Below are 20,431 nucleotides of genomic sequence, written 5' to 3' on the forward strand. Positions count from 1 at the left end.
AAAATATCAAGTCCTACTGCTAAGGAGAAAAAAAACAAACAAACAAAATCCGAGACCCCTCCCCCCCTCTTCTCTTAAGGTCACAGAACACAGGAGGAACTGCAGCGGGACAGGTGGGTACAGAGAACCGGGAGGGGGAGGGTGGCAAGATAAACTCCCCAAATACTTAAAAAGCTGTTCGACAGAAACTGTGATAAATACAGGACAATGCAAGACAAGTAAAAATAAGGAGCAGCAGTGACGAGAGGCTGTGTTGTAGACGTGGCCTCCCTTCCTCTTCTCTTTTCTCATCAGGGTATTCTAGGCCCAAGGCATGACCTGCCCCTTCCAGATCTAAATGTTGATTCCTCTGAGCCTCCTCCTAGATTTCACTAGAAGCAGTGTTGTGAGGCACGACCATTCTTCCTCAGACACATCAGAAAAGGACCAGTGGTGACTTTGCTTCTACCATTGTACCCTGTGTGAATTTGTAAGGAGGATGAAACCGAGCCAGGGGGTGTCCCTGCTTCTTGTCTTCAAAGGCAGCAGAAACACCTCTATCGGCACGAGGCAAACAGGCAGGAAAACTCAGGCAGAGGTACCGGCCCGATCTGCCCTCACTAGCTCAAGTTGTATGGTTTATCACAACTATCAGCAAATTCCAAGAACCTTTTCTTGAGCACTGCAAAGATGGAACTTAAAAGAGATGTGAGGAAGGTCATGGCAGTGGGGCAGGATGGAGGACTGAGTCTGCTGGTCAAGAACCATGGTACAGGTAGTTAGGGGTCACCTCGTACCAATGTCTTGGAAACATAGCTTTGAGACATCAAAGAGTAAGATGTCAGAAGCCATCGATGTCCTGGCGGAAGGTGACAGGAAGAGAGAGGAATGAAACGGTATTTATCAACAGCGGAAGCCTCTGCCCTTCTTCAAGAACACCTCCTCCCTTGCCATCTGGATGGGGCCACTGGCACGTGTCCTGGTGGGCCTGGAATTCCCCGAGTAGATTGGTCCACACAAATGGCCCCCTAAACCCATAAACACAAATGGCAAAACTTCAAAAGGAAAAAAAAAAAAAAAAAGGAAAAATACAGTTTCTATCTCATGTAAAATTTGTAGGGGTTGGCTGGATAAAGAATGGAGCTGAGGACCAGAGTTCAGAAGTTACTTCCTCTTTTTCTTGGGGGGTGCAGAGCTGTGTCTGGAACCACGGTTAGAGCCACGGCCTGAGCTGTGCACAGATGCCTTCCTCTTCCGGCTCATACTTCGACTCTGTTCTTCTTCTTCCTCGTAACGACTTTCACGGTCCGCTGAACAGGAGAAAAGAGGCATTACTAGTTAGCTACAGGGTAACTTTGGTACCTAACAGTACTTAATAGCATGAAGTAACACAGGGAATGTCCTCTGGAGTCAAGTATGTTTTAATCCCAGTCACGTATTAGTTGTGTGATCTCAGGCAAGTACTTAACTTTCCTGAGCCTTGGTTTATGTTATTTACACAACAGAAAATTGTTCTAGGATTAAATAAGGTAGCCTATGCAAAGTATGGATCCCAATGCTTGGGGTCCAGTAGATAGTGTTCCCCTTTCACCTTTAACTGCTATCTAGCATTTGGTTTCAGAGTAACTAAACCACTATTACAAAAACCTTCCTAACCTGGAAGAGGCCCAGAAAGTTTGACTATTATAGGACTTAGACTTGGAAACTGAATAGCCTAATTCTTCCAAGACTATGTGGCTATCATAGCTACAGACCCACTGCGGCTGTGAGCAGATGAAGAATGACAGAGTCACGTCACTTGGAGGGTATGGACACATTCCAGAACTCATTTGCTTGTCTGGCTGATGAACTTGGAGCTATAGTTCCCCCATCAGTTTCACAGTGTTCTTTTGGTACTCTTCTTAGGCCAAAAATATCTCAAAATACTAAAATCCATTAGAAATTTGTGCTTCAAAAATAACAAAGTTTACCTTTTCGGGCTTCTTCCTCCAGTTCATCCCAATCCTTCCCACTCTCTTCTTCACTGCCCAATGATTCCTTGGAATAGTCTGGAATAAAATTAAGTCATTAATTAGTCATTAGACAGGAATGGAACGACAGAATTCTTCCCTCCTTTATGGGGTCCAGAAAGGATAGATTAGAAAGCCATGAAACATTTTCCCTATAGAGACTAACCTGATTCTTCAGCTTCTGATGAATAATCTTCATCACTATCCTCCTCCTCCTCTTCATAGTCGTCTTCTGAAGGATTGAAAGTCTCATCTTCGATTTCAGACTCTGAATCCCCTTCCTCAGCATCACTCCCCTGGTGAGTTACAGTTGGAGAGCATAATACTATTTACTCGGTTCTTTTTTTGACCTTCACTTTATTAACCTAATTAATTCAACCCACCTAGCACCCCAGCATTATTTCCGTATTACATGAAAAAAAAAAAACCAAAAAACCTGAGTGACCAAAAGATAAATAGGACTAATTTATAATTACTAGTAAGGTGCGATTACTAAATATCTAGTTTGTATTTCTTGAAAATTCACTTCATCCTTCCTCACCCAGGAAAATTAACCAGAGATACTCACGGAAATAATGCATTATGCAGAGGTGGGAGAATCATTTTTTAGCAAACAATTTTTGCAAAATGCCCTAAACTTACACCTGAAACTATTATTACACTGTATGTTAATTATACTTCAGTCAAAAAAACCAAGAACTCAAAATGCCCTAAAGAATTTTTTCCCAATACTAAGAGTCTCCTTAAAAGAACAATTTTGCAATTTCAAAGAAATCTCAGTGGCTACCAGTCTCCAAGTAATTTATCAGCTACCTGTAAAACTAACTAGGAGAACAGCACAGTAATACTAAGCTCCCATTTGATCTGGTCCCGTACGTACTACTTCTGTAGCATTTCCTAGCAGACTGATGGTAATGGGCAACACTATGTACCGGAAAAGAAACCCCACACTCACGCACCTCACCCTCAGGTTCTAGGAAAGACCAGCCACCTTGTTCGAAGAAGCCCTCAGGGTCATCAACAATGGTCTTCATGATTTTAGTCCAGTTGAGGGACTGTACTCCTTCTGTGTACTTTAGGTCACAGGAACTAAGAGACAGGACATGAGTCAAAGTCAATCCTCCATATTTTCCGAGAATGCACTGTGTCCTCTTGCTCATTAGTATCTCTGAAGAGCAGACATTCTCTGTATTGGGCCACCAGAATAGACCCAAATGGCTGATATGTGGACTCCCAGAGACCAGCCCTCACGACAGAGCAGCATTCCGACCGAAGCAAGCTTTGTCCCTCCACAAAGGTCAGCCTCTCCCAGTTTTCCATTTTCTTTCTTAAGCACCAATTTCCCTGTTCCTCCTTTTGGCCTTTCCTCCTCACCTATGCTTTCCCCTGATTCCACCCTTATTTGCAAGTAGTCTCAACTTATAACCACTTCTGCGCTTCTTACTTTTCAGCTCTGATCGCACATATGACTGCAGTTAAGAAAAGGCAGCTGGCCCTAGCTTTCCCTCCTCAATCTTCCACTGCTTTCTTATGTATTGTTCATTTGATGCAAGGTATATTCGAAGGTAGGAGTAAGTTTCTTGTTTAGTACCTAAAGTGCTACGAAAATGTGCAAGGAACTTTCTTTCTTTTCTTAAATGTTTGACAAAGAGCAGGGTAGAGGCAGTGAGAGAGACACAGAATCTGAAGCAGGCTCCAGGCTTTGAGCTGTCAGTGCAGAGCCCAACACAGACACTGAACTAATGAAGGGTGAGATCGTGACCTGAGCCAAAGTTAGATGCTTAACTGACTGAGCCACCGAGGCACCCCTCAAATGACTTTCTTTTTGTCCACTTCTGTTGAGGAAAGCTCAATCAATTCAAGTGGGTGGGAAGGAAGAGAGAAATGAAAAAAACAAAAAACCAAAACCAAAAACCCCAAAAAGAAATGACAATAGTGAGCATCACTAGAAGAAAGCTTCACAAAACCTGAGAACCACACTGCCACAAATCCATTATAGGCCTCATCATATACACTGTAACTTGCACATCTGGCCATGATGGAGGGAGTAACAAGAACTAGATTTACCTTTCCAATTTAAATTACTAGAAAACCAAACAAAATATAAAACAGCTTTCAAACACTGGATAAAAAGAAACATAGGACTGGGGCACGTGGGTGGCTCAGTTGGTTAAGCATCCGACTTTGGCTCAGATCATGATCTTGCGCTTTGTGAGTTCAAGCCCCGAATTGGGCTCTGTGCTGATGGCTCAGAGCCTGGGGCCTGCTTGAGATTCTGTGTCTCCTCCTCTCTCTGTACCTCCCCCATTTGTGATCTGTTTCTGTCTCTTAAAAATAAATAAACCTTTCAAAAAAAAAAAAAAAAAAGCATAGGACTATAGTCCCCAAAAGGAGGAAACACACAGGGTTTTGTTTTATAACTGCCCTAGTTTTCTGCCTGGAGGCAGTTCCCAGGCTGCTATGTAGGGAGGGGAACCCAATCAGAACCTGAGAGAAAGAGAAGTATTTGGGGATGCTGATACAGCTAGAATTTTTGAAGCTGAGAGTACTGGAGAAGAGAATGACAGAAAAAGCTCTGGAGATTTGCAGAGGGATCCCTTTCAGTCTGTGGCCAAGAACTGATCTGCACATACATGAGAGGAAATTAACCGGAGCTCCGCAAAGAAGCACTGGAAAGCAGTTGGCCATACAATTCCCAGATCTCATACCAAACTGGAAATAGTTCCTGGTCCTACCAGCTTTAACAGAAAGACCTTAAAACACACAGGGAATCAGAGTGCTTAGAAGAGTACTGCCTCAGCGGTGGGCAGATTAGTCCTAGACTAAAAGCTGTTCTGACCCAGCACTAATGACATTTGAGAACAAGTCCTGAAAGATGAAGTGGTATCCAACTCACTTAACTATATCATCGAATGAAGTCTAGAAAAAAATCGTAAAGCCTAGCACCCAGCGTGCCTGGGTGGCTCAGTTGGTTAAGTGTCTGACTCTTGATTTTGCTCAGGTCATGATCTCCTGGTCGTGAGGTGGAGTCTCATGCTGGGCTCTGCACTGTGTGTGGAGCCTGTTTGGGATTCACTCACTCTCTCTCAAAATGAATAATTAAAATAAGAAAAAAAAATCAGGGTACCTGGATGGCTCAGTCGGCTGAGTATCTGACTCTTGGTTTTGGCTCAGGTCACGATCTCATGGTTTGTGGGTTTGAGCCCTGCACCAGACTTTGCACTGACAGCACAAAACCTGCTTGGGACTCTCTTCTGCCCCTCCCCTGCTCGTGCACGCTCTCTCAAAATAAATAAATAAATAAATACATTTGAAAGTAAAAATAAAACCTAGCACCCCAAAATGTGTAGTCACAATGTTTGGCAGCCGATCACAAATTACCAGACATGCAAAAGGGCAGAAGAAAAAAATCAAACAATAGAAATAGACCCAGAAAATACAAAGATGGTAGATGGAAGTATCAGATAATGATGTTAAAAAAAAGCTATTATAAACATGCTCCAAATGTTTAAGAAGGAAGACAGAAACTTGAAGATGCTTTTGAAAAGTGAAGATATGAAATTTGTGTAATTAGTCTCAGAAAACGGGGTGGGTGGGGGGGATGGGGATTGAGGAAAGAGCAAAAATATTTGAAGAATAACGGCCAGAACATTTGGGGATGTGATGATCTAAGAAGCCCAATATGCACACCAAACAGAATAATCATTAAAAAAACAAAACAACCCACAATAAAGCAGATAATAAAATGCTAGAAACCGATGACAGAAATACAAAACAAAAACGTCAGTCTGTTCAGAGGTACAAAGAAGACAGCAGACACCCAGTAAGTCAGAAAACAATGGAGCAACATCATGTAAGTATTAAAAAAAGACAATTCTATCTACAGTCAGGAAAAACATCTTTCTGAAGTGAAAGGGAAATAAAGACTTAAGAAAAAAGCTGGGAGAATTTGTCACCAGAAAGCCTGCATCTCAAATGCTAAAGGAGGAGGTTTATGAGGCAAAGGAAAATTAAAGGAGTTAGAAGGTTGGAACCACACCATGGAATGAAGAGCACCAGGAATGTACATATGTGAGCAAATATCCAAGACTTCTGTTCTCACTTTGTAAATTAAGAGGTAACTGCCTGGGGGCGTCTGGCTGAGTTGGAAGGGCATGTGACTCTTGATGATCTCAGGGTCCTGAGGTGGAGCCCCATACTGGGTGTAGAGATTACCAAACAAACCAACCAACCCATCATAAACTTAATACACAGTCATACAATTAATCCAAGGGTGCCTGGGTGGCTCAGTCGGTTTAGCATCTGACTTTGGCTCAGGTCATGATTTCACGGTTCCTGAGTTTGAGCCCCATGTGGGGCTCTGTGCTGACAAGCGTGGAGCCTGAAGCCTGTTTCGGATTCTGTGTCTCCCTCTTTCTCTGCCCCTTCCCCCCTCCTTGAGCTCTCTCTCTCAAAAATAAAAATAAATCCAAAATAAGGCATAAAAAGGAGAAAAGCAACAGAGAACATAGAGGAAAACAAATAGCAAGATGGTAGATTTAAACCCAACCATATTGATAGTTAGCATTAAATGCAAATGGTCTGTTTTCACCAATCCAATTAAAAGTAAAAATTCTCAAAACAGATTTATTTATTTTTTTTTATAATTTTTTTTTTTTCAACGTTTATTTATTTTTGGGACAGAGAGAGACAGAGCATGAACGGGGGAGGGGCAGAGAGAGAGGGAGACACAGAATGGGAAACAGGCTCCAGGCTCTGAGCCATCAGCCCAGAGCCTGACGCGGGGCTCGAACTCACAGAGTGCGAGATCGTGACCTGGCTGAAGTCGGACGCTAAACCGACTGCGCCACCCAGGCGCCCCTCTCAAAACAGATTTAAAAAAGTGAGACCCAAATATATATTGTCTTCAGGTAAGGCCCTTTAAACATAAAGTAAGTTAAGAACAGAAAAAAAGACATGTTATGTAAGCACTAACCAAAATCAAGCTCGAAGTCCGTAAGAATATCGTACCAAGCTGATTTTTGAAACAAGGACTATTATCAGGTATAAGGAAGGACATTTCATAATGATGAAAAAAAAAATCAATAGAATTAAACCACTAGGCAGAATGACCAACAAAAAGAGGAAACAAATTATCACTATCAGGAATAAAAGGGGACACCATTATAAATTGTATAAATATGAAAGTTGATAACTTAGATTAAAAAGACCAGTTTGCTGACAGACACAAGAAGATTCTAACCTTTATGTAGAATAGCCAATTCTGAAAAGGAACAAAATCAGAAGACTTACGCTACATGATTTTAAGACTTACTTTCTATAAAGCTACAATAATTGTTTCAGCGATATAAGGACACACATAGGCCAATGCAACAGAATAGCATCCAAAACTACACCCTCTCCAAATGGCTGATGGCTTTTTTTTTTTTTTAAACAAGATGCCAGGATAATTCAGTAACTATGGGGTAATCTCTTCACAAATGATACTAGAGTAATTGGCTATATTTGGGCAAAATACGAATCTTGACCCTTATGCTACAGTAAAAAATTAACTCAAAATGGATCACAGACCTAAATGTAAGAACTAAATCTATAAAACTCTGGAAGAAATCAGAAAATTTTTATGATTTCGGGTTAGTCAATTTATTAAACAAGATCTAAAAAGCGCAAATTACAAAAGAAAAAAATAGATCAAACAGACTTCATGAGAATTTTACACTTCTAGTCTTTAAGATACTTGAGAAATGAAAAGGCATAGAATCTACTGCAAGAAAACATATGCAAAACCAATATTTGATGAAGGATTTATAACCAGTCTAAAGAATTCTGACAACTCAGACAAACAATCTGCTTTTTAACATGGACAAAAATATGAAGAGACTTCCTCTAGGATACAGAATGACACATAAGCTCAACATCATCAGTCATCATGGAAATGCAAACTGAAGTCACAATGAGACAGCACTCCACAGCTACTATAATGGCCAACATTAAAAAGAGACAAGGGGAGCCTGGATGGTTCAGTCAGTTGAGAAACCAACTCTTGATTTCGGCTCAGGTCAAGATCCCACAATTGTGAGATTAAGCCCCGCATCGGGCACTGAGCTGGGTGTGGAGCCTGCTTACGATTCTCTCTCTCTTAAGCCCTCTGCCCCTTCCTCATGTATGCACTCTGAAAAAAGTAAAAAAAATAAAAAGACCGACAAAGCCAAGTGTTAAGATGCACAGCAATTACAATTCTCAGGTACTGCAGGTTTTCCAGAAAATGATTTGATAGTTTCTTACAAGGTTAAACGTAGAGACTTTACCACAAACCATGCGACCCAGCAGTGCCACACTTAGGTCGTCTACTGAAGAAATGAAAACTTAACGTTTACACAAAGACCTGTATGTAAGGTTTATAGCAGCTATTCCTAAGAACCCCCAAGTGGAAACAATTAACATTTCTATTAAAGTGAATGAAGTACGGAAAATCCATGCATTGGAACACTCCTCAGTAACAGAAAAGAATACACTACTGATGCACTCAACAACTTGGATAAATTTCAAAAGCATTATGCTAAGTGAAAGATGCAAGGTACCAAGATACTTATGATTCCATTTACATGAAATTCTAGAAGACACAAACCACATAGTGATAGAAACCAGGGACAGGATTACAGGGAGGGGACCGACTTACATAAAAGTGTGTGAAGAACTTTTAGGAGTGAAGAAGTGTTCTACATCCTGATTATGATGGTAGATTCGCGACTGTACACATTTATTAGAACTCATCAGACCATATACTTAAATTGGTGAATTTTATTACACGTAAGTTTTGCCTTAATAAAACTGACTTTTAAAAAAATACATTAAGAGATGGGCAGAAGACATAAATAGACACTTTTCCAAAGATGACATCCAGATGGCCGAAAGACACATGAAATGATGCTCAACATCACTCATCAAGGAAATACAAATCAAAATCATGATGAGATACCACCTCACATCTGTCTGAATGGCGAAACTTAACACAGGAAACAGATGTTAGTGAGGATGCAGAGAAAGGAGAACCCTCTTACACTGTTGGTGGGAATGCAAACTGGTGCAGCCAGTCTGGAGAACACAATGGAGGTTCCTCAGAAAGTTAAAAATAGAAGTACCCTACAATCCAACAATTACACTATTAGGTATTTACTCAAAGGCTACAAGAATAAGATTCAAATGCGTACATGCACCCAGACGTTTACAACAGCATTATCAACAACAGCCAAACTATGGAGAGAGCCCAAATGTCCACTGACTGATGAATGAATCAAGATGCATATGTGTACACACACACACACACACACACACACTGGAGTATCACTCAGCCATCAAAAAGGATGAAATCTTGCCATTTTGCAACGACATGGATAGAGCTAGAGTGTACTATGTTAAGCAAAGTAAGTCAGACAAAGACAAATACCATGTAATTTCACTCATGTAGAGTTTAAGAAACCAAACAGATGAACGAATGGAGGAGGGAAACAATCCATAAAAGACTCTTAGAGAACAAATGGAGGGTTGATGGAGGGAGGTGAGTAAGGGATGGGCTAGATGGGTGATGGGCTCTAAGGAGGGCACTTGATGGGATGAGCACTGGGTGTTGAATATAAGTGATGAATCACGGAATTCTGACACCAATACTGCACTGTATGTTAATTAACTAGAAATTAAATAAAAATTTGAAAAGAATAAAAAAAAGTCACCTTCACAACACATATTTGGGATATTGTTATCGCCTACCTGCCTATGTCTTAAGAAAATGCTCAGGAAAACCATAAATTTGTATCTTTCTCACAATTTATTTCTAAGTTCTCTCAACCCACCTCTTAAGAGGAGAGTCACATCTCAGCACTTCTCCTTCACTGGTAATAGGCAGGGGTGTGTGGAGCGCAGAGCAAATTATACTCACCACTACCCAAGCTTCACCCTTTACCTAGAGTATAACATCTCCCTGTTTACTGGAGTTTTGGTACTCCTGTGAGAAATTCTTTTATAGCTGACGTAAAAGGCTAAAATTCAAGAAGTTTTATCTTATGGGGCATCTGAGTGGCTCAGCTGGTTAAGCATCCGGCTCAGGTCTCAGTTTCATGAGTTCGAGCCCTGTGTCAGGCTCTATGCTGGCAGTGTGGAGCTTGCTGGGGATTCTCTCTCTCTACCCTTCCCCTATTCGCACTGTCTCTGTCTCTCTCAAATAAATAAATAAATAAATAAATAAATAAATAAACAAACAAACAAACAAACTTAAAAAATAAATTGAAAAAATTATCTTTCAGTAAAAGTAAAAGAACTAGTAAGAGATATCCCCTTTTTATAACTAACTGATTATACATGTATTCAGATTTTTATACACCTATCAAGGAGAGTCAAAGATGACTTTTTTTTGATTTTGTATGTGTAAATATTCATCAACTACTGTTGGAATTTCAGGAAGAAGTTAATAACTCTATCTAACAGATGCCAAATTTCTAAGTCCTGGGCTATAACTCCCCAACGGCAGTTTCTCCCTTAAGTCCACCAGCAGATTTTATATACCACATACCATGCTTGTATTCTGTAATCGAGGGATCAAGGGGTAAATGGGAGAGTGCTGGCAGACTGACTTACTTCAGCCATTCCTTGATGGGGTCTAGGGAGGCTACCGGAATGGCGTTGATCATCGTCACTTTCTTGCTGTAGTCCTTGTAGACTATCACCATATCAAAGTTCTTCAGGTGAAACTGAACCCGCTCGAAGTGAATCAGCTCCACTTCATCCAAGGTCACCACAAAAGGTGGCTGTCAGGGAGAAATGAGATCACTATCACATAAGTCCCCTAAAGCACGAGCATTTTCAAATACTTTCAGGGCCTAAAAATCACTACTGCTTTTCGGGAAGACTAAAAGCAATGCAATGTACTGACAAGTCTCAGTATAAGGATTTGCAAGATCAAAATCTTTCCTCAAGGAGAATAAATTTAAAGAAACTGAAGAAACTATTTAAAAAACTACTCAAAGAATCATTTGTTCAGTAAGTCGTGTCTAAGAAAATCTTCAGAAATAGTAAAGACCTAGTTTTCAAAACACCTACCCTTTCTTTTCTCTAACAATTTTCTTACTAAAAGGGAAGAAATACTCACCCACTCTGTAGCGTTTACAAGCGCACTACTAGTGGGCTGAAGGAGGCAGGTACTCCTGTAAGGAGCTCCATTAAATCTGAAAGAGAGTAAGAGGCTCACAGGGACTGGGCCCACTCAAGAGAAACGTGCTGCCACAATACACTTCTTGCCTTTCCCCATTCCAAACCCAGCTCCAGCATACTCACTGGAGTCATTTACAGGGGAAGCCTCTCAGTCTGAGCCACTCACCCCAGCCTAAAAATGTTCAAGAGGGAATGGATGTCTCAAAGGTTTTTCAATCAAAGGAAAAAGGACGCGATCTGTGATGTTAAATTATCACAAAGGAAGAATGACCAATTTTTCTAATAGGCAGATGACACTTCAGGTCAAAAAGAAGAGATATGTTACCCCAAGTCCCTAAAAGGCACTTCGAATTCCAGTTCCTCCTTAGTCAGAGCCTCTACTTTCTCAATGAAATTTTTAAACGCTGTTTTCAGTTTATGCCTCATCTCTCGTTCCATCTGTAGAAGGAAAAAAAACCTAATTAGCTACAGTTATCACTTCACTCGTACATCCATTCAAAAAGCCTGAAGTACTTTTGTGGTCCTTAATTCTCATTCCTGTGACGCCAGTACGAAGAGTTTAACCCAGCCCACTACACCATTAACTGCAGAGCTGAGTCTGCAACTCAAGGCTGCCCCATAAGCCACTGCACTATACCATCCCCGCGCATACTTGAGTTGTTCTGCAGAAAGATGCGGGGGTTATTTACAAAATATAACTACTGAACTCAGATCTGAACCACAAGCTACCTCAATACCCTGCAAATAAAATCCTCAATCTCACAGACCTGCTCAGCATAGAGGTCATCTCGGTCGTGCATATGCTGATGTTTCCCCAAGTCCGTGGTGATCTCTCCCACTTCTGTGTAGAATTGCACATCCGTGTGCCGCTTCTTCCCGAACATGATGGCATTCTGAGGGCACGGAGTGGAAAAAACGAGAAAGCAGTCAGAAAACTCAGGCTACACAACAAAGAGGCAAGATCACAACAAAACAACGTGAAGTATAAATAGTATCTACCCTGGAAACCACAGCATCTATGTAAAAATAGTCAAACTGTCCCTGGTGTCGTCATGACATTTGGGAATGTGAGAGCGTACACATTTTTTAAAGTATATTCCTATTTATTAGAACGAACTTGGGAGATTTTGCCGAAAATAAACTGTCTAAAGAAACATTTTTCTATTTCAGAGACAGGAATCTAGAGAAAACCTTAGGTTTTGGTGGTTATTATACAGCACACCAAAGGAACATACATGCTTATTAGCACCTTCTAGATTTTAGACACTGTGGACTTTATAAACATTATCTTATTCAACCCCCTTTACCTTTTGTGATAGGTGATATCATTCATCATTTATTTATTAATTTAAAGTTTATATATTTTAAGAGAGAGTGTGCGCGCGTGCACGACAGGGAGAGGGACAGACAGGGAGAGAGCGCATCCCAAGCAGGCTAACCGTGAGATCATGATCTGATCCGAAATCAAGAGTTGGACGCTTAATCAACTGAGCCACCCAGGTGTCCCTATTCATCACTATTTTAAAAGAAAAAGAGTAACAGAAAGATCTTGCCCGAGATCTGACAGCTTGTAAATCAAAAAGCGTACCTTGAGGTGAAAGTGCAAGACAATAATCATTTCTCCATCACATGGCTGAAACAAAGCATGCTTGATGTTATTATACAGAATATCCACTTTGTCTCCTCGAACAGATGTGAAGCGGAAACCTGGGGGAAAACAAAGGAAGCAGCTAAGCATCAAGCAGCATGAGGTGAGGCCAGAAGACATTGCATCTTTTCTGGCTGATTGGAACAGAGTCACAGAAAATGCCGCAAACCACACAGAGCTTCTTTCCGTTCCTTGTGCCCGTACAGCAATATATATAGATTCTTTCCAGCAGCTCCCTCACATACGGATTATCCATCTGTCATTCCTACAAATGTGCCCCAGAGACAAAGCCCAGACACACGAGAGATCATTCATACCATTGACGTGGGCCTCCAGGGAACCCTGCATCCTCTTCTGGGCAATATTTGGGCGAATGTATAGATCTTTCAGTTTGGGATTGCTCCGGTTTAGATTGATCACTAGGGAGTCTTGTTTCACAATGCCCTAAGTAGAACGAGAATTACTGTGAATCCTCATGTAACTGTGTGTCCCCTCCAAACCCACACGTATCCTTTTGCACAATGGTGCTCTGTTGGTGTCCAGGCTCACCTCCTTCTCCTTCTCTTCTGCTTCCCGGGTCTTATAACGCTTCTGTACTTCTTTTATAATTCGGAAAGCATTCTGGAGGTTCAAGGCTGGTACAGTCTGTTCTCCAGGTGCCTTCATATTTGAAGCTCGGTATGTGCTGTGAAAAAGGAGAAGCCAGAACTTAGAGAAGTATCTTTATCAGGTCAGGTAACCTGCACTCTTCACTGTATTTTTAACAGACTTAAATGTCTTTCAGAAGATGAAGATACCAGTAAATGGTAAGACAGTGTCTGGAAAGCTGAAAAACATCCCTCTTTCTTCTCTCTTAAATAGAGCATGTTATAAATGGCTAATCCACTGGGTGGGAAATCACACTTATTTTTCAAATCTGGCATAGCCAATTATCCCAGTCCACACCATGAAGGAACAGACTCCAATGAGGCACACATTTCCTTATTTATGATTCTACTGCAAAACATGTGTAATCAGTTTAACATATATTCATGAGGATTCTAAACTGGGTTCCAACGTCAAAACCGTACAAAGCACAATGAGATGTTCCTGAGAGTACCACTCCAACCAGCAGGGATGGGGGATGGTTGTTTTCCCGGGGACTCACATTTCCTTGACAAAAGTGGCTTCTGGGTTGGGAAAGATGTTGCCCTCATTCCTGCCAAGAGCACTGCCTGGGCAATAGAAGTTGATTCGCAAGTAAGTATAATCTCCTTCCACGGACATGCTTATATTCTGCTCAAAGAAAAGGAAAGCATTAACAAAATAAACAAGTTTCTTTCCAAAGTAAAGGTTAGTACTTAGAGACATTAAAATTAAGTTAGGAGTTACGAGCTGACTGCTAAACCTAGCCTATAAACCTTCACCTAGGTCTAATTTTTTTTACCTTCACCTAGCTTATTTTTTTTGTATGACAAGATGTGTGCTTCCAAATGAATCACTGGCTTCTCAGAGTACCCTGAACCACATGTCCAAAAACATGCTAAAAAATGTTTAATACGGGGGGCGGGGTGGGGGTGCTTGGGTGGCTCAGTCAGTTGAGGTCCGACTCTTGATTTTGCCTCAGGTCATGATTCCAGGGTGGTGGGATTGAGCCCCAAGTCAGGCTCCATGCTCAGCATGGAGCCTGCTATGGATTCATTTTCTCTCCAACCCTCCCCCAACTCATGCTCTCTCGCTATAAGAAAAAGTAAAACAAAATAAGGCAAATGCTTAATGCAAATTATATTTCTAGACTAGGAGATCACTGAACATTCTAACCAAGTGCAAAATGGAAAAGAAGGAGAACAATAGCAGGAGGCAAGGAGAGGGGGAGTCAGCAAAGTGAGAAGGGTGGAGAATGAGCAGAGGGTAGAGGAATCGGAAAAACAATCTATGGAAAGCACAACTCATAGTTTCAGAACCAGTCTGGATGGATCCTGACTCAATGCGCATACCTTGATTGTGGCAATGTGAAAAGGTGTCGCGATACCGAACACAGGCATTATCACGGTCTCGTACTTCTTGTCGATATAGATCTTCATTTCCCGAATATGTGGTTCCTTAGGCATCAAAGATGGGTTTTTATAGGACACGTTAGATTTGCGAGCTCTGGAGTGGGGATAAAAACATTTTTTGAGGAATTTCTACAAATCAAATACAAACCTAAGACAACCTCGTTGCCCAACACAAACCCTTACTTTTGAATCTGTTGCTCTCCTTTCTGTTCAGTCAGTCGCCTCTTCGCTTCCTCGTTGAGTTGAGCTGCCAGTTCCTTTTGATGCGCTCTCCGCTTCTCTTCTGCGGTCATCTCGTTCTAGAGGACACACCCAAGTCAGCAGAACTGCCAGTCTTACAGACGTGCCCCAGACAGGAGCCAGAGGACAGAGAGAGAGTCAATGTGGATTAAAACAACAAACTCACTCGTGTTCTTTCAGTAAGCAGTGCTGCCCGAGAACCTCTTCCCAACAGGTCCTCGGCCTCATCTTTCTCCTCCTCCTCCTCCTCTTCATCCTCATTCTATGGGGGAGAAATAAGAATCAGCAATTCCAGTTTTAACCTTTTTAGCCAGATTACTTTAGCCTTTTCACGGTACCAAACTTCCTACACCACTTGCTTTTCTTCTTCCTACCTTTAGAAAAATCCCCACATTCTTCACTTTTTTCTTCACGGAAGTGAGGACAGTAGCTGGGCCATCCTGGAATAAAAGGAAGAAGTCAGAGACATTTACAAGAGCATTTAAATAAAGCACTTTCACTTTCTAACCTCGTATACAGTTGGCCAATGCTTCGAAACTTGTGGATACTAAAATCTCTGACAACGCATACAGATTTTATCCTCCCAACCTCAAAGGAACTATAATTTAGGAGGCAACACTGGGATAATGATTACGAATACAGGCTTGATGTGAAACCTCCCTCAATCACTTTCTTGTTTTGTTTTGTTTTTTTTTAATGTTTATTTTCTTTTTTTTTATGTTCAATATATGAAGTTTATTGTCAAATTGGTTTCCATACAACACCCGGTGCTCATCCCAAAAGGTACCCTCCTCAATACCCATCACCCACCCTCCCCTCCCTCCCATCCCCATCAACCCTCCGTTTGTTCTCAGTTTTTAAGAGTCTCTTATGCTTTGGCTCTCTCCCACTCTAACCTCTTTTTTATTTTTCCTTCCCTTGTTTTGTTTTTTAAAAAAAAAAGTTTTACTTGAGAAAGAAAGTGCAAGTGCACCCGAGTAGGGAAAGGGCAGAGAGAAAGGGGGAGAGAGAATCCCAAGCAGACTCCGTACTGTCAGTGCAGAGCCCGACATGGGGCTCGATTCCACAAACTGGGAGATCATGACTTGAGCCGAAATAAGAGATGCTCACTGAGCCACCCAGGCACCCTTTGCCTCAATCACTTTCTAGTGGTGATATGTGGCAACTTCTACTTCTGTGCCCCAGTTTATCTGAGGATAAAGTATCTACTTCACAGGGTATCATAATTCAGCGAATTAATGCATAAAAGTGCTAACATAATAAGAACTCAGAAGTATTTGCTATTATGAACATTAAGGATCAGTTCTGCTAAATGAAAAAAAGAATTATAAAAGACCACAACTGCCCAGAACCAGTGGTTTAGTCGTTGACTAGGTTTGGGGAGCTTGGGGGGAAAATGAGGAGTGACTGCTAGGGTACACGGTTTCTTTCTGAGGTGATAAAAATGTTCTAAAATTAGACTGTGGTGCTGATTGCTGAGAATATACTAAAAATCACTAAATTAAACACTTTCAGCAGGTGAACTGCATGGTATGTAAACTGTAACTCAATAAAGCTGTTAAAAAAATTTAAAAAAAGAATCAGTTCCCAATATTATCATTATCCAGGTTCAAGTTACAAGTTGAACTGTGTGGTTTAAATTATTCTCTGTATTTGTGGGGCACCTGGGTGGCTCAGTCGGTTAAGCGTCCGACTTCAGCTCAGGTCATGATCTCACAGTTTGTGGGTTTGAGCCCCACGTCAGGCTCTCTGCTGACAGCTCGGAGCCTGGAGCCTGTTTCAGATTCTGTGTCTCCCTCTCTCTCTGCCCCTCCCCTGCTCACACTCTGTCTCTCAAAAGTAAATAAATGTAAAAAACAACAACAACAAAAAAGGAGGGTGCCTGGGTGGCTCGGTTGATTAAGTGTCTGACTTTGGGCTCAGGTCATGATCTTGCGGTCTATGAGTTTGTGCCCTGCGTCAGGCTCTGTGCTGACAGCTCAGAGCCTGGAGCCTGCTTTGCATTCTGTGTCTTCCTCTCTCTCTGCCCCTCCCCCACTCATGCTCTGTCTCTGTCAAAAATAAACATTAAAAAAAAATTTTAATAAATTATTCTCTGCATTTGGATGACAATCTCTATTCCTAGCTGTATTGGGTCACTGTCACATGGACCTCTCCCTTCAGCTAGCATTTAACACTTAAAATAAAAAAAAAAAAGTTTGAGAGAGTGCACGCCCAAGCATGTGGGGGAGGGGCAGAGACAGAGACAACCCCAACCAGACTCTGTGCTATCAGCACAGAGACCACTGAGGGGCACAATCCCACGAACTGTGAGATCAGGACCTGAGCCGAAATCAAGCATCGGACGCTTAACTGACCCAGGTGCCCCTAACAAACACCTTTAAGAAAAAAATATAAAATATAAATATAAATATAAAATATAAATATAAATATAAAAAATATAAAGAATATAAAATGTATTTTCAATGTTAGTTCATGAACAATCAAAGGTCAAAGAAGAATACACACCTCATCCACAAGCACTGTGTCACCAATGAACAGAGCATAGGTTTTCTCTTCTGGTTTCTTCCCTTCCTTGTTAGTAAGGTCTGAGAATCCCAAATTGATGCTGAAAACCATCCCTAAAACAGCAAACAGGAATCAGTCTATAACCGTGAGAGAATGGAGAAGTGTAGATTTTACACAGAAAATGGGGAAGATGAAGCTAAAGGAAATTATTCAAAAAAGTATTTTCCTACTGCACGACTGTAAAACTCACCTTTCTTTAGTTTGTACTGATTTTTACTATTAATTACTAAAGAGCCTTCACGGAATTCAATTCCCATTCCAAACCTAAAAAGGAAATGAAGAGAAATTTCAGCAATAGGCTAAAAGATCTCTAACATGGGTCAAGTACAATATATTCTATTTCAATTTTCAGGATAAGGCAGGTAAGTATGTTGAGTGATTGGCCCTGCTGATCAGTCAGTTAAGGAAGAGGATTCGAGGACAGTCTTTGGGCTAATAATATGTTGAAACAGATTTCCCAATTAAGTACCTCATGTAACATTTATTATATCAAGCCTTCTTTATTTTAGCTTATACACCATATTTAAATTTCAATATTCTACCAGTTTTCCTATAAACGACTTAGTAGACTGTTAAGGGGAATATTACCAAGACCATAGTAAGTGGATTAAGCACAGCAATTAATAAAAATTAAAAACTTTTCTTTATATTTAGGAGTTAGAAAGCGAGCACAAGTGGAGGGGCAAAGAGGGGGGAAGGTGGGAGAAAGAGAAAGAGAAGAGAATCTTAAAACATGGTTCTACACTCAGCACAGAGCCAGATGTGGAACTTGATCCCACGACCCTGGGATCACGACCTAAGCCGAAATCGAGAATCGGCTTGACTAAGCCACTCAGGTGCCCCAAGCAAGGTGATTTTTTGTGGACTGTTGGTAACTAGGATTAAGTCACCTGGGCCAAGACTTGGTACAGGCCAATGTATTTCCTCTTGTCCATCAGAAAATTCCAGTAAGAAACTATATATCCCAGACTAGTTTCCATCTAAGGAAACTGCCCAGAGCCTTTGTCTTCCAAAATGTCTTTGGTTCTATAAGATGTTGAGTATTTCTAGGTGATGAATGGTCAAATACATTGGAGAAATACTGGATTAAATAAAAATTGAAAAAAAAAATTAATTGTAGGATATCTCAAGAGTATTTCATTTGCAAATGTGAGCTGAAGTGTTCTAAAAGAGGACATACAGTAAGTAACGACTCCTAACACTAGTAATTTAAGCTTAGAAGGTCTATTGGCATCTACTACATTGGTCTGCAAAAATCTCCACCTCTTCCCAGGAAGTAGAAATGAAATCTTTCCCACATTCTCTGATAACACTATGTGTTTGGACCGTAAGTTTAAGCGTCCATAAATGTTGGGTGAATTGATCTAAGAATATTTTGCCTGACCACGGCCAGTCATGAAAACTATCTCAGAGTGACAATGAACTTCATCACATCTCACCCTAGATTTTTGGTAATTTTGTTCAGCAACTCTGGCTTCTGCTTTTTAACCACATCCATGACAGCATTATACACGTCACATATCTTCACACCTAATGACAAGACAGAAAGGAAACATTATAGTATCTTTTAGGTGGAGAAAAACCCCAAAAAACAAAAATGACCACAAGTTAAAAAAAAAATTTTCTTTAATGTCTTTATCTTTGAGAGAGAGAGAGAGAAAGAGAGTGCACAAGAGCAACCAGGGGAGGGGCAGTGAGAGAGGGAGACACGGAATCCGAAGCAGACTCCAGGCTCTGAGCTGTCAGCACAGAGCCCGACGCAGGGCTTGAACTCGCAATCTGTGAGATCGTGACCCGAGCCAAAGTCAGACGCTTAACCGACTGAGTCACCCAGGCGCCCCTATGACCACTACGCTTCCATCAACATTTTTTTCACCTGTTAAGTTCCCTAAAGCAGAGTTTCTCAAAGTGTGAGCTAAGAAATGAAGCTGCAGGAGTGGTAGGGCTTAGAATTCTGCATTTTAAAATAAACAACTCACCTAGTCACTCTTAGTTACACTGTTTGAGAATCAATGACGCAGGAGGACTATGGGATGCCAGGTCTCAGTGAAGTAATTTGAGTTGATAAATGGCGTAATAATTCAAGTTATCATGCATTTTGAAAAATAGGACTACTGAATGGGTGAATTACTATTACAAAGACTCTGGCCTTGAGGGAGACAAACCATAAGAGACTCTTAAATACAGAGAATAAACTGAGGTTTGCTGAAGGAGAGCTGGGTGGGGAATGGGCTAAATAGGCATTAAGGAGGGCACCTGTTGGGATGAGCACTGGGTGTTACACGTAAGTGATAAATCTCTAAATTCTATTCCTGAAATTGTTATTACGCTGTACGTTAACTTGAATTTAAATTAAAAAAATAAACTTTTTAAAAATTAAAAAAAAAGGGGCACCTGGGTGGCTGAGTTGATTAAATGTCTGACTGCAGCTCACGTCATGATCTCATGGTTCGTGAGTTCGAGCCCCATGTCAGGCTCTGTGCTGACAGCTCAGAGCCTGGAGCCTGCTTCTGATTCTGTGTTTCCATCTCTCTCTGCCCCTCCCCTACCCACGCTCTGTCTCTCTCTCAAAAATAAACATTAAAAAAATTTTTTGAAAAAAAATTAAAAAAAAAAAAAAAAAAAAGGAGGACTCTGGCCTTAATGTTTCATGATCTATAGTATGAACACAGTCTTCAAGCCAGAAGAGTCTAGATATGGTGGACTCAAAGGGGTCCTTATCCTCATCAAACTACCTGGGACTATTA

General features: G+C 41.0%; 1 protein-coding gene across 1 annotated transcript in view; it reads right to left on the minus strand.

The window, feature by feature from the left end:
• Nucleotides 1-96: 96 nt before the first annotated feature.
• SUPT16H (SPT16 homolog, facilitates chromatin remodeling subunit) overlaps nucleotides 97-20,431 on the minus strand; it is a 39,973-nt gene continuing 19,638 nt past the window's right edge. The window contains exons 8-26 of the mRNA XM_045450317.1: nucleotides 19,124-19,214; nucleotides 17,875-17,948; nucleotides 17,625-17,737; nucleotides 15,491-15,556; nucleotides 15,283-15,378; nucleotides 15,060-15,175; nucleotides 14,817-14,970; nucleotides 13,988-14,115; nucleotides 13,390-13,525; nucleotides 13,158-13,284; nucleotides 12,781-12,899; nucleotides 11,960-12,085; nucleotides 11,518-11,630; nucleotides 11,131-11,206; nucleotides 10,620-10,789; nucleotides 2,948-3,077; nucleotides 2,155-2,284; nucleotides 1,950-2,027; nucleotides 97-1,289 (exon numbers count right to left, since the gene is read on the minus strand). Coding sequence (XP_045306273.1) covers nucleotides 1,144-1,289; nucleotides 1,950-2,027; nucleotides 2,155-2,284; nucleotides 2,948-3,077; nucleotides 10,620-10,789; nucleotides 11,131-11,206; nucleotides 11,518-11,630; nucleotides 11,960-12,085; nucleotides 12,781-12,899; nucleotides 13,158-13,284; nucleotides 13,390-13,525; nucleotides 13,988-14,115; nucleotides 14,817-14,970; nucleotides 15,060-15,175; nucleotides 15,283-15,378; nucleotides 15,491-15,556; nucleotides 17,625-17,737; nucleotides 17,875-17,948; nucleotides 19,124-19,214 — 2,189 coding nt within the window. The 3' untranslated portion in view covers nucleotides 97-1,143. The remainder of the gene's footprint in view (nucleotides 1,290-1,949; nucleotides 2,028-2,154; nucleotides 2,285-2,947; nucleotides 3,078-10,619; nucleotides 10,790-11,130; nucleotides 11,207-11,517; nucleotides 11,631-11,959; nucleotides 12,086-12,780; nucleotides 12,900-13,157; nucleotides 13,285-13,389; nucleotides 13,526-13,987; nucleotides 14,116-14,816; nucleotides 14,971-15,059; nucleotides 15,176-15,282; nucleotides 15,379-15,490; nucleotides 15,557-17,624; nucleotides 17,738-17,874; nucleotides 17,949-19,123; nucleotides 19,215-20,431) is intronic.

This window comes from Leopardus geoffroyi, chromosome B3 (assembly GCF_018350155.1).
Source record: "Leopardus geoffroyi isolate Oge1 chromosome B3, O.geoffroyi_Oge1_pat1.0, whole genome shotgun sequence".
NCBI classification, from domain to species: Eukaryota; Metazoa; Chordata; class Mammalia; order Carnivora; family Felidae; genus Leopardus; species Leopardus geoffroyi.